Genomic DNA, 11895 nt, shown 5'->3' with positions numbered 1-11895 from the left:
CTCTCTCTCCCTCTCTCCCCTTCTCCCCCTCTCTCTCTCCCCCATCTATCTCTCTCCTGTCTCTCTCTCCCCCCATTGCAAGATTTCCTCTCTTCTCCTGTTCCAGTGACAACTGTAGAAATGTTGGATTTTCTATCACTTTCTGTTTCAATGATAGTAGTTACCAGGACAAACAGAGAGTGTGGAAGGGTTAGAACCCCTGTCAGGATTGTATCGCTGTCTGTGTTCACCCTCTATCTAAAACTTTACAAATGTTTTGCATTTAGATACACTTTAATCTCTCCCATTCTTGGCATTCAGAAAATATATAATGTTGGGGGGTTTTAAGTCATTTTCAGGCCTAAAATGTGGAATATAACATGGGTGCAAAAAATGAAAAAAGGGCCTCAGTCATGAAGGGGTTAATACTGACTGTTTGGCATAGCACCCTCTAGAGGGTAAATGAGGAAAAGCATGAATGTTACAGCAATAACCTTTTTATCTTGAACTCTCCCCTATAGCTGGAGTCCACTGTAATGCCGTACTTACAAATTCTGTCCCAGTTCAGAGAGGGGGTTCGACAAATTGCCCGAGAGAACAAAGGTAAGACCAACCACAGCCGATGTAAACGTTCTTTAGACAGAAATTGCACATTGCCGGCAGTCCTGGTTTGGCAATAAAGCAAAACTTTGTTGTCCTCAAAAGGATTCTAGAGGACTGCATGGGCCCTTCAGTAAAAAGTACAATTGTAGAGAGATGGGCACTTCATATCTGTATTTGTTTCATAACCACACTTTACTAAAAAAAATAACTTTTGCGGGTGAAACAAATACAGTTGGCAGGAACAATGTGTTTTGCTTCATTTTTATTTTGGGGAGGTTTAATAGGAAATAAAGATAAATAAAGGTTCTGTGCTCAGACCAACGCAGCATTCCCTCACCTGTAGTGGAGAATGAACCCAAGCTAGAATCGCATCACCTTGCGGGCTGGCCAGGGACAAACAAGATATGAAACCACCATTTACATTTCCGAGGTCTCCTATGTGGTGTTTTATTCAGGGTGTCATTAAAGTGACATTAATCCCTCAGATTTTTTAACATAAACCAATACTGTAATGTGCGCCTTACTGTAATCCATGGTAGTTTCCCTTCTCTTTGCTGCTCTTCCTTTTTAAATCCTTCTCTCTTCTCATGATGGGCAGAACTTCTGTTTTGCAGCAGACTGCCTTGTCTCAGGAATGGATACACGGTGTCTGTGTATAGGTTTGTAACCTGAGCCAGCACTACAGGAAGAGGCCCTGAGCTGCAAAGGGAAGTTCTCCCCAAGCATGAGAAGACATGAGGTTTTAAAAGGAAGAGCAGCAAAGAGAAGGGAAACTACCATGGATTACAGTATTGGTTTATGTAAAAAAATCTGAGGGTTTAATGTCACTTTAAGTGATGCATTATTTACACAAGCAAGTGCGGCTGTTTTTCAAGGGTTCGTGGTATCACACCTGAAATGTGCTTGCTGTAGGCAATGTTAACGCCCTTTTTTTTTTTTTGAATGCAGCTTCTGATATATCAGACCCAGATATTCCGGTGTGGGGTCTATATTGGTAATTTTATACATTCTGTTTTGGAAGACTTTGCTATTATTTTTTCTAATTGTTCCCCTTCCAGTGTTGGGGGTGTTGAAGCTGTGTGATGCCCTTCGAGATGACGTCCTGCCAGAACTTGGAGTGCGCCTGGAGGATCATGAAGGTAACAAACCAGATGCCAGACAGCTAAATAGACAGTTGAAATCTGTGCTGCACCACTTTGCGCAGAAAATTGTTGCAAATACAAATGTTTCGTCATTCTCATGTTCATTTCTTTTGTTTGTATTGGTGACACAAAAAAGTGGAGGAAAAAAAAGCCAAACCTGACACATTCCACACAAAACTCCAAAAATGGACTGGACATAATTATTGGCACCCTCAATTAATATTTGGTAGCGCAGCCCTTGGAAAAAATAACTGAAATCAATGGCTTCCTGTAACCATTAATGAGTTTCTTACACCTCTCTACAGGAATTTTGGAGCATTCTTGTTTCGCCAACTGCTCCAGGTCTCTCATATTGGAAGGGTTCCTTTTCCCAAATGCTGTTTTGAGATCTCTCCACAGGTGTTCTATGGGATTCAAATCTGGACTTATTGCTGACCAGTCCAGTACTCTCCAGCGCTTTGTCTGAAACCATTTCTGGGAGGTTTGTGACTTGTGCTTTGGGTCATTGTCCTGCTGTAAGACACATGACCTCTGACGAAAGCTCAGTATATCGAAAGCTACAGCTCGCGGTATACTGAGACGCCGGAACGGATCCCAACATCGCTGTCGAGATCCGCCCAGCTGCGTAATTGACACCTGGCTCTGCCTATCCAGAGGCAGAGCCAGCTGTGCCCGCCCCCTCCCCCGGCCTTTCCGCCAGTCAGCGCTGGAGGATCGGACAGGGGAGGGGAGAATCCCTGCAGGGAGCCGTGAGTGACAGTCAGGGCTCTCTGCAGGGAGATGATCGAGAAGTGAGCGAGTGACGGTATGTGTTCGCTCACTTCCCGATCTACTGAGCCGACCTGTGACAGTTTCATTGTCACGGGTCGGCTCAGATTATGAGGCTGAGTGAAAAGCACTCGCCTCATAATTCTCCTTTTAAGTCACATGGTACAGAAGTGCCGTTTGATTTCAGCCTTACAACTTGATGTCCATTTCCTGTGAATGTTTATTTTTTTCTTTATAGTATAAAGGTGGGTAGGGAGTGCTCAGCCTTGTTGTAGGTATTGACTTACCAAAAGTCAATATTGCATAAGATTTTCTGGGCCCCGCAGAGGCAGATTCAGGGGCCTGAGATTACAGTAGGCTCTGGTGTCTCGGTGTTCCTGTGCCCCATAGTTAACTGTCTAAACATGTAGTAAGTACGATTATACTTTAAATGGTCTTCTTTCGTAGGTCTGCCAACGGTGGTCAAACTTGTGGACAAAGAAACTTTGCTAAAGGAAAGGGAAGAAAAGAAAATGGTAAATTAACCTTTTCATACTTCTCATTTAACACAAATATTTTGATGCCATTTTAGCAGTAATAGTTGCCTCAGTCATGAAGGGGTTAATACTGACTGTTTGGCATAGCACCCTCTAGAGGGTAAATGAGGAAAAGCATGAATGTTACAGCAATAACCTTTTTATCTTGAACTCTCCCCTATAGCTGGAGTCCACTGTAATGCCGTACTTACAAATTCTGTCCCAGTTCAGAGAGGGGGTTCGACAAATTGCCCGAGAGAACAAAGGTAAGACCAACCACAGCCGATGTAAACGTTCTTTAGACAGAAATTGCACATTGCCGGCAGTCCTGGTTTGGCAATAAAGCAAAACTTTGTTGTCCTCAAAAGGATTCTAGAGGACTGCATGGGCCCTTCAGTAAAAAGTACAATTGTAGAGAGATGGGCACTTCATATCTGTATTTGTTTCATAACCACACTTTACTAAAAAAAATAACTTTTGCGGGTGAAACAAATACAGTTGGCAGGAACAATGTGTTTTGCTTCATTTTTATTTTGGGGAGGTTTAATAGGAAATAAAGATAAATAAAGGTTCTGTGCTCAGACCAACGCAGCATTCCCTCACCTGTAGTGGAGAATGAACCCAAGCTAGAATCGCATCACCTTGCGGGCTGGCCAGGGACAAACAAGATATGAAACCACCATTTACATTTCCGAGGTCTCCTATGTGGTGTTTTATTCAGGGTGTCATTAAAGTGACATTAATCCCTCAGATTTTTTAACATAAACCAATACTGTAATGTGCGCCTTACTGTAATCCATGGTAGTTTCCCTTCTCTTTGCTGCTCTTCCTTTTTAAATCCTTCTCTCTTCTCATGATGGGCAGAACTTCTGTTTTGCAGCAGACTGCCTTGTCTCAGGAATGGATACACGGTGTCTGTGTATAGGTTTGTAACCTGAGCCAGCACTACAGGAAGAGGCCCTGAGCTGCAAAGGGAAGTTCTCCCCAAGCATGAGAAGACATGAGGTTTTAAAAGGAAGAGCAGCAAAGAGAAGGGAAACTACCATGGATTACAGTATTGGTTTATGTAAAAAAATCTGAGGGTTTAATGTCACTTTAAGTGATGCATTATTTACACAAGCAAGTGCGGCTGTTTTTCAAGGGTTCGTGGTATCACACCTGAAATGTGCTTGCTGTAGGCAATGTTAACGCCCTTTTTTTTTTTTTGAATGCAGCTTCTGATATATCAGACCCAGATATTCCGGTGTGGGGTCTATATTGGTAATTTTATACATTCTGTTTTGGAAGACTTTGCTATTATTTTTTCTAATTGTTCCCCTTCCAGTGTTGGGGGTGTTGAAGCTGTGTGATGCCCTTCGAGATGACGTCCTGCCAGAACTTGGAGTGCGCCTGGAGGATCATGAAGGTAACAAACCAGATGCCAGACAGCTAAATAGACAGTTGAAATCTGTGCTGCACCACTTTGCGCAGAAAATTGTTGCAAATACAAATGTTTCGTCATTCTCATGTTCATTTCTTTTGTTTGTATTGGTGACACAAAAAAGTGGAGGAAAAAAAAGCCAAACCTGACACATTCCACACAAAACTCCAAAAATGGACTGGACATAATTATTGGCACCCTCAATTAATATTTGGTAGCGCAGCCCTTGGAAAAAATAACTGAAATCAATGGCTTCCTGTAACCATTAATGAGTTTCTTACACCTCTCTACAGGAATTTTGGAGCATTCTTGTTTCGCCAACTGCTCCAGGTCTCTCATATTGGAAGGGTTCCTTTTCCCAAATGCTGTTTTGAGATCTCTCCACAGGTGTTCTATGGGATTCAAATCTGGACTTATTGCTGACCAGTCCAGTACTCTCCAGCGCTTTGTCTGAAACCATTTCTGGGAGGTTTGTGACTTGTGCTTTGGGTCATTGTCCTGCTGTAAGACACATGACCTCTGACGAAAGCTCAGTATATCGAAAGCTACAGCTCGCGGTATACTGAGACGCCGGAACGGATCCCAACATCGCTGTCGAGATCCGCCCAGCTGCGTAATTGACACCTGGCTCTGCCTATCCAGAGGCAGAGCCAGCTGTGCCCGCCCCCTCCCCCGTCCTTTCCGCCAGTCAGCGCTGGAGGATCGGACAGGGGAGGGGAGAATCCCTGCAGGGAGCCGTGAGTGACAGTCAGGGCTCTCTGCAGGGAGATGATCGAGAAGTGAGCGAGTGACGGTATGTGTTCGCTCACTTCCCGATCTACTGAGCCGACCTGTGACAGTTTCATTGTCACGGGTCGGCTCAGATTATGAGGCTGAGTGAAAAGCACTCGCCTCATAATTCTCCTTTTAAGTCACATGGTACAGAAGTGCCGTTTGATTTCAGCCTTACAACTTGATGTCCATTTCCTGTGAATGTTTATTTTTTTCTTTATAGTATAAAGGTGGGTAGGGAGTGCTCAGCCTTGTTGTAGGTATTGACTTACCAAAAGTCAATATTGCATAAGATTTTCTGGGCCCCGCAGAGGCAGATTCAGGGGCCTGAGATTACAGTAGGCTCTGGTGTCTCGGTGTTCCTGTGCCCCATAGTTAACTGTCTAAACATGTAGTAAGTACGATTATACTTTAAATGGTCTTCTTTCGTAGGTCTGCCAACGGTGGTCAAACTTGTGGACAAAGAAACTTTGCTAAAGGAAAGGGAAGAAAAGAAAATGGTAAATTAACCTTTTCATACTTCTCATTTAACACAAATATTTTGATGCCATTTTAGCAGTAATAGTAATCATCTTTATTCCAATCGGCTCTCTGACTCGTGTAAAGCGTTATGTCTGTCCCAGCATTACCTTGTGAGCTTTGCATTCAATCTGTTTGACACAAAATGAAGCCATTCAATGAGCTGCATTCAGACACAATAGGCAGTGGACTGGGTGTGCTGACTTAAAGGAGAACTATGAGGGGGTGATTTTCACTCACCTCATAGTTCTAGCCGACCTGTGACAATGAGACTGTCACAGGTCAGCTCAGTAGATCGGGAGGTGAGCGAACACATACCGGCGTTCGCTCACCTCTCGATCCTGTCACGGCTCTCTGCCGTGACAGGGGGGGGGCTGGATTCCCCCCTCCCCGCTCCGATCCTCCAGCGCTGACTGGCGGAACGGATGGGGGAGGGGGCGGGTACAGCTGGCTCTGCCTCTAGATAGGCAGAGCCAGCTGTCAGTCACGCAGCTGGGCGGATCCAGACATAATTGTCGGGATCCGCTTCAGCTGCGGCGTCTCAGTATACCGCGAACTGTAGCTCGCGGTATACTAAGCTTAGGGTGCTAGTTTGTGTCCTCCTGTTACCCTAAGGAGAACTATGGGGAAAAGCCCTAACCCCATAGTTCTCTGTTAATATATAATATGTATGTAAATCCTAACGATGAGCCCCTCTTATTTGCTCCCTTTTGATGCGTTGAATAAAACATTCATACGTTTCGTTCTTCTTTTTGGTAAGTGCAATTTTAAAAAAACCTGTTGATCCTGACAGAAATCCAGTGCTGTCCCATGCACTCTACAGTGTTATCAGTCCTGCCAATATGTCTATATTGTGTTGATGAGGAGAGTTAGGTGTTCTGTGGTCCAGACTTCCTTACTTAGGGTGACAACACTGCTCCTCCATAGATACATTAAGATACATTGGCCCAACCACCAGGGCAAAATAAAGGGGGGAAAAAAAGCGTGACAAAAAACTAATGCATCCACCACATCTAAGGGCTTTGGTTTAAAGTGACATTAAACCCTCAGATTTTTTAACATAAACCAATACTGTAATGTGCGCCTTACTGTAATCCATGGTAGTTTCCCTTCTCTTTGCTGCTCTTCCTTTTTAAATCCTCATGTCTTCTCATGCTGGGGGAGAACTTCCCTTTGCAGCTCAGGGCCTCTTGCTGTAGTGCTGGCTCAGGTTTCAAGCCCATAGAAACGTATACACAGACACAATGTATCCATTCCTGAGACAAGGCAGTCTGCTGCAAAACAGTAGTTCTCCCCAAGCATGAGAACAGATAAGGATTTAAAAGGAAGAGCAGCAAAGAGAAGGGAAACTACCATGGATTACAGTAAGGTGCACATTACAGTATTGTTTTATGTTAAAAAATGTGAGGGTTTAATGTCACTTTAAGTACATGGTAACCACTCTACTGGAACTATACTCAAATATAAACTATTAGCTGGCTTTCGCGGACAAATAAATAAAGAGCGATAGAGTCCAATATGTTTACTCTTTCCTGGAGAAAATGCTGCTTCAGGCTTTCTCCAGTGCTGGTCTCGTATACCAAAGTAAAGGTGGTGATACCCCTGTCAGGAAAGAATTGAATGCAAAAATCTCCATGTTTTATGGGGTGCGAACCCCATCTATTCATAAGGGATGATATACATAAATATATACAATTGCTGCCTATATGGAAGACTACTACTACTACATAGCGCTGTTTTCATCCAATCAGTAGCTGCCCTGAGCATTCAAGTACATTGTTCGAGTGCTTCCCATAGTAATTAATAGGCCGCATTTGCCTGTGGAAAATGATACAGTAAGAACATGCGTGCATAGATATGGGTCAGGGACATGTGCTGCAGATGCCACCCCAGCCATTCTCCAGAGAGATATCTGCTGTCTGCCTATGAATGGCTTCTAGTAGTAAGACATATCGGACATACACTGACATTTACAGCTGTATCCCACCAGCTGCGTCAGAGAATTTCTTTACACAAGTGTTCGAGGATTGTGAAATGTGAGGCTCGCCTGCAGAGGGGAATTCCACCCACAGAGCTCCATGTCCCCTGCCACAGAAACACAAGCCTTGATGACAAGTGTAGACGATGCACGGGAAACACTGACACTATGCTACTGATGCTGGTGAATTTTACATGTAGCATGCAAAGGTCTAGTATGAATACTTCCTATAATGCAGAGGCAGATGAGTCGGAGTCACGTTCTTCTATTATCAGATTTTTATCAAGTAAAAAGTATGAATAAAAAATACCATCAACATGTTCCGTGGCTCTAAAATGACCACTTCTTCAGGCGGGTGTGAGAGGACACTGACGTCAAGAAAGTTATATAAAACAATGTATCAATAATGTGTATAACAACAAGTGGCGTTATAAGAATAAAATGCGCTGATATTATTCCTGATTGCATCTAAAATATACTAAAAGATGAAAGGTTTGGAGAAGGCGGGAGAAGAACAATCTAGGACAAAATTATTATTACATAGTATTTATATAGCGCCAACAGTTTGCGCAGCGCTTTACAATATAAGGAAGACATTACAATCACAATGCAATTAAAGACAAGATGGTAAGGAGGGCCCTGCCCCTGAGGGCTTACAATCTAAAAGGGGAGATGGGAAGTGATACATGAAGTGGTAGCTGTGTGGGGATGAATTGTTTGAGAATGTGACGTTTCAGTGTTTAGGTGGGAAGCTGATATGCTTCCCTGAAGAGATGCGTCTTTAGGGAACGCCTAAAGGCAAGGTGGGAGACAGACGTACAGGTTGCGGTAAAGAGTTCCAGAGGATGGCAGAGACTCTAGAGAAGTCCTGGAGACGTGTATGGGAGGAGTTGACGAGGGAGCTGGAAAGCAGAGCTAGGACAACATAGCTGATTTGGAAAAATTATCCAATTCAGCTCACATTCCAGTTTAGATATGTTGTCCTAGATTGTTCCCGTCTCCTGCCTTCTCCACCCTATCTTCTCAACTCTTCACCCTTCTGTGAATAACCCCCATAGTGACGTACACTTTACCGACCTAAAATTCTTATGTAAAAATTATAAATTGCAAAGAGAACAATGGAGAGTGATGGAAAAAAAGCCATAAGTTCTTATTAGAAGAGATCAGGATAGAGACATGGAAATAATACAGACATGGCACTGGATTCCATCTGGCAGCCTTCCAGGTGGCCAGTAGGTGGCTCTCTGCTGCTTCCAGACTCGTGAAATATTTATGACCTGCGTCTGGCTGCTGGAGAGTTTTTTACGTCTTGTGTCTAGGAGCTTTTGTTCGCTTCAGTCGTGTTTTGCATACAAAGCTTTGTGAATTGAAAACCCACTTGAAGCAGATAAAATGCAGGTCAGAAGGAGGTCAACTGCAGGCTAAATGCGCCTGTCAATGGATTATGAATGGTCTCGGAAGTATGCAAGGAGTTTGCATGCGCTCCCTGTGCTCGTGTGGGTTTCCTCCGGCTACTCCGGTTTCCTCCCACACTCTAAAGACATGCTGGAAGGTAATTGGATCCTGTCTAAAGTGGCTCCTGTATGTATGTGAGATAGGGATCTTAGATTGTAAGCTCTTTGAGGTCAAGGACTTGTGTGAATGTGCCGTATGTAAAGCGCTGCGTAAATTGTCGGCGCTATATAAATACCTGTAATAAATAAGTACCGTACTTCGCGCCTCATAAGGCGCACTGGACCATAGGACGCAGGGAGGGTAGGAGTCTGTAATAGCTGCAGTTAGTGATAGCTGAGACAGGCGGCGCTGTGATTACAGCGCCACGGTCTCAGTGATCACACAGAGCAGACGAAGAACGGACGTTGTTCGTCTGCTCTATGGTGAGCTCCTATGCCGTGGTCACGGGTCCCCCAGAGGAGCGGGGGACCCCGAAAACCACGGCGGGAGGGGGGGGCCAGCACATGAACGCCACCGCTCGATTTGATACAAGTGATCTGATTAGATCACTTGTATTAAACGAGCAGCGGCTCCCACTGTACGTTTAGCTCTGCTTGTCGGGAGCAGGGCTAAATGTACAAAAAAAACTAGTTGCCCGGCGCCCGAAACTGCATGTCCCGGGCGTCGGGCGATAGGGATTCGCTTCATAAGACACACACACATTTTTGCCCCTTTTTGGGGGGAAAACTGCGTCTTATGGAGCGAAAAATACGTTAAATCTCAAACTGATGAGATCAACACAAGCCAAAAGCCCATCAACACAAGCCCCACCTTATGTTGATGGGTAAGCTCTGCCTTACCCTCTGCATGAGGCCTCTGTATTTTGCCAGTTTGCTGTGTTCTTAGGGTTAGAGCCTTTGTACTGGTGTTTTGCAGTTAGGTGAGGTACAAGACTCAAGGATAATGGCCTAGACTGGAATAACATACAGCATGCGTGGTGAGATGCCTCCACTAGAATCACCAGCTCTGTCCATCTTTCAGGTTTAATAATAAGTCTCATGATGGCACCAAACTCCAAAAAGAGATTCTTTATAAGTTCACCTGCGAGAGAGTGAACATGATCTTTCGGCCCTTGTGGGAGGAGACGCAAAGATCATGTCAATATTATAAGAAGCTGATAAGGGGTTTAATCCAGGACTGAAATGTCAGTTTAGGTGTAGATAAGTCTAGCACTAACAATGATTGTTCCTGCCAGGGCCCTTCGGCTCTCTCTATTTCCTCTCCGCATTATCCTGACACTCTGTCAGCTACAATCTACAGCTAAATGCCTGCTCACGGCCTGTCACCACTCCCTTAACAAACAAGAGTAGTCACGGTCTAATAACCTTTAATATATTTCCAGGCAGAAGAAGAGAAGAAAAGGAAGAAGGAGGAAGCTGCCAGGAAAAAGCAGGAACAAGAGGTGATTAGAAGGATCTTATCAAGTTGACTCATTATTTAGTTTGGTAAAGTGGACCTGTTACAGTTCTACATTCGTTACAGTTCTGCATTCATATATTTCTGACATATAACAATGTACAGCAACAGGATCATTTTTCAGAAACGTTCCACCTTTTATCATTGAAAAGCTGCCCTTGCACTCCAGTCCAGTGACATATAGGCCTTGTACTACCCTTGGCCTGTGATTAGGCAGTGAAAGGAGAAGCAGCAGACCACTGAGCTCATCTCTCTGCCGCTCTTCTCTCTCCTCCTGTTATCACATCCCCTGTTGGCTCATCTCTCTGCCGCTCTTCTCTATCCTCTTATCACATCCCTTGTTAGCTCATCTCTCTGCTGCTCTTCTCTCTCCTCTTCTCATCACATCCCTTGTTAGCTCATCTCTCTGCCGCTCTTCTCTCTCCTCCTGTTATCACATCCCTTGTTGGCTCATCTCTCTTCCGCTCTTCTCTATCCTCCTGTTATCACCTCCCTTGTTAGCTCATCTCTCTGCCGCTCTTCTCTCTCCTCCTGTCATCACATCCCTTGGTGGCTCATCTCTCTGCCGCTCTTCCCTATCCTCTTATCACATCCGCTCTCCTCTTAGCCCATCCCTTGTTGGCTCATCTCTCTGCCGCTCTTCTCTATCCTCTTATCACATCCCTTGTTAGCTCATCTCTCTGCTGCTCTTCTCTCTCCTCTTCTCATCACATCCCTTGTTAGCTCATCTCTCTGCCGCTCTTCTCTCTCCTCCTGTTATCACATCCCTTGTTGGCTCATCTCTCTTCCGCTCTTCTCTATCCTCCTGTTATCACCTCCCTTGTTAGCTCATCTCTCTGCCGCTCTTCTCTCTCCTCCTGTCATCACATCCCTTGGTGGCTCATCTCTCTGCCGCTCTTCCCTATCCTCTTATCACATCCCTTGTTGGCTCATCTCTCTGCCGCTCTTCCCTATCCTCCTGTTATCACATCCCTTGTTAGCTCATCTCTCTGCCGCTCTTCTCTCTCCTCCTGTTATCACATCCCTTGTTAGCTCATCTCTCTGCTGCTCTTCTCTCTCCTCTTGTCATCACATCCCTTGTTAGCTCATCTCTCTGCTGCTCTTCTCTCTCCTCTTCCTCCTCTTCCTATCACATCCCTTGTTAGCACATGAGCATTGCACCACGGCTGACTGACTCCTTGTGCTGCTCCTTCCTCTCCTAGCTAGATTGTGCTCTGCTGTACAGAAGTCTGATACCAACCGTATTCAGATATTTACACTGCTTGCATTTAAAAATGTATATATATATAT

At 44.6% G+C, this 11895-nt stretch overlaps 1 protein-coding gene across 1 annotated transcript in view; it reads left to right on the top strand.

Annotated features, from left to right (window-relative positions):
* CARS (cysteinyl-tRNA synthetase) overlaps nucleotides 1-11895 on the top strand; it is a 44355-nt gene that overhangs the window by 28469 nt on the left and 3991 nt on the right. The window contains exons 18-21 of the mRNA XM_018555439.1: nucleotides 501-582; nucleotides 1641-1721; nucleotides 2940-3007; nucleotides 10532-10591. Of these exons, the coding sequence (XP_018410941.1) occupies nucleotides 501-582; nucleotides 1641-1721; nucleotides 2940-3007; nucleotides 10532-10591 (291 nt within the window). The remainder of the gene's footprint in view (nucleotides 1-500; nucleotides 583-1640; nucleotides 1722-2939; nucleotides 3008-10531; nucleotides 10592-11895) is intronic.

This window comes from Nanorana parkeri, unplaced genomic scaffold (genome assembly GCF_000935625.1).
Source record: "Nanorana parkeri isolate BGI_ZX_2015 unplaced genomic scaffold, ASM93562v1 scaffold10, whole genome shotgun sequence".
Taxonomy (NCBI): Eukaryota; Metazoa; Chordata; class Amphibia; order Anura; family Dicroglossidae; genus Nanorana; species Nanorana parkeri.
The sequence above is the reverse complement of the archived record's forward strand: the minus strand, read 5'-3'. Positions and strand labels throughout refer to the sequence as shown.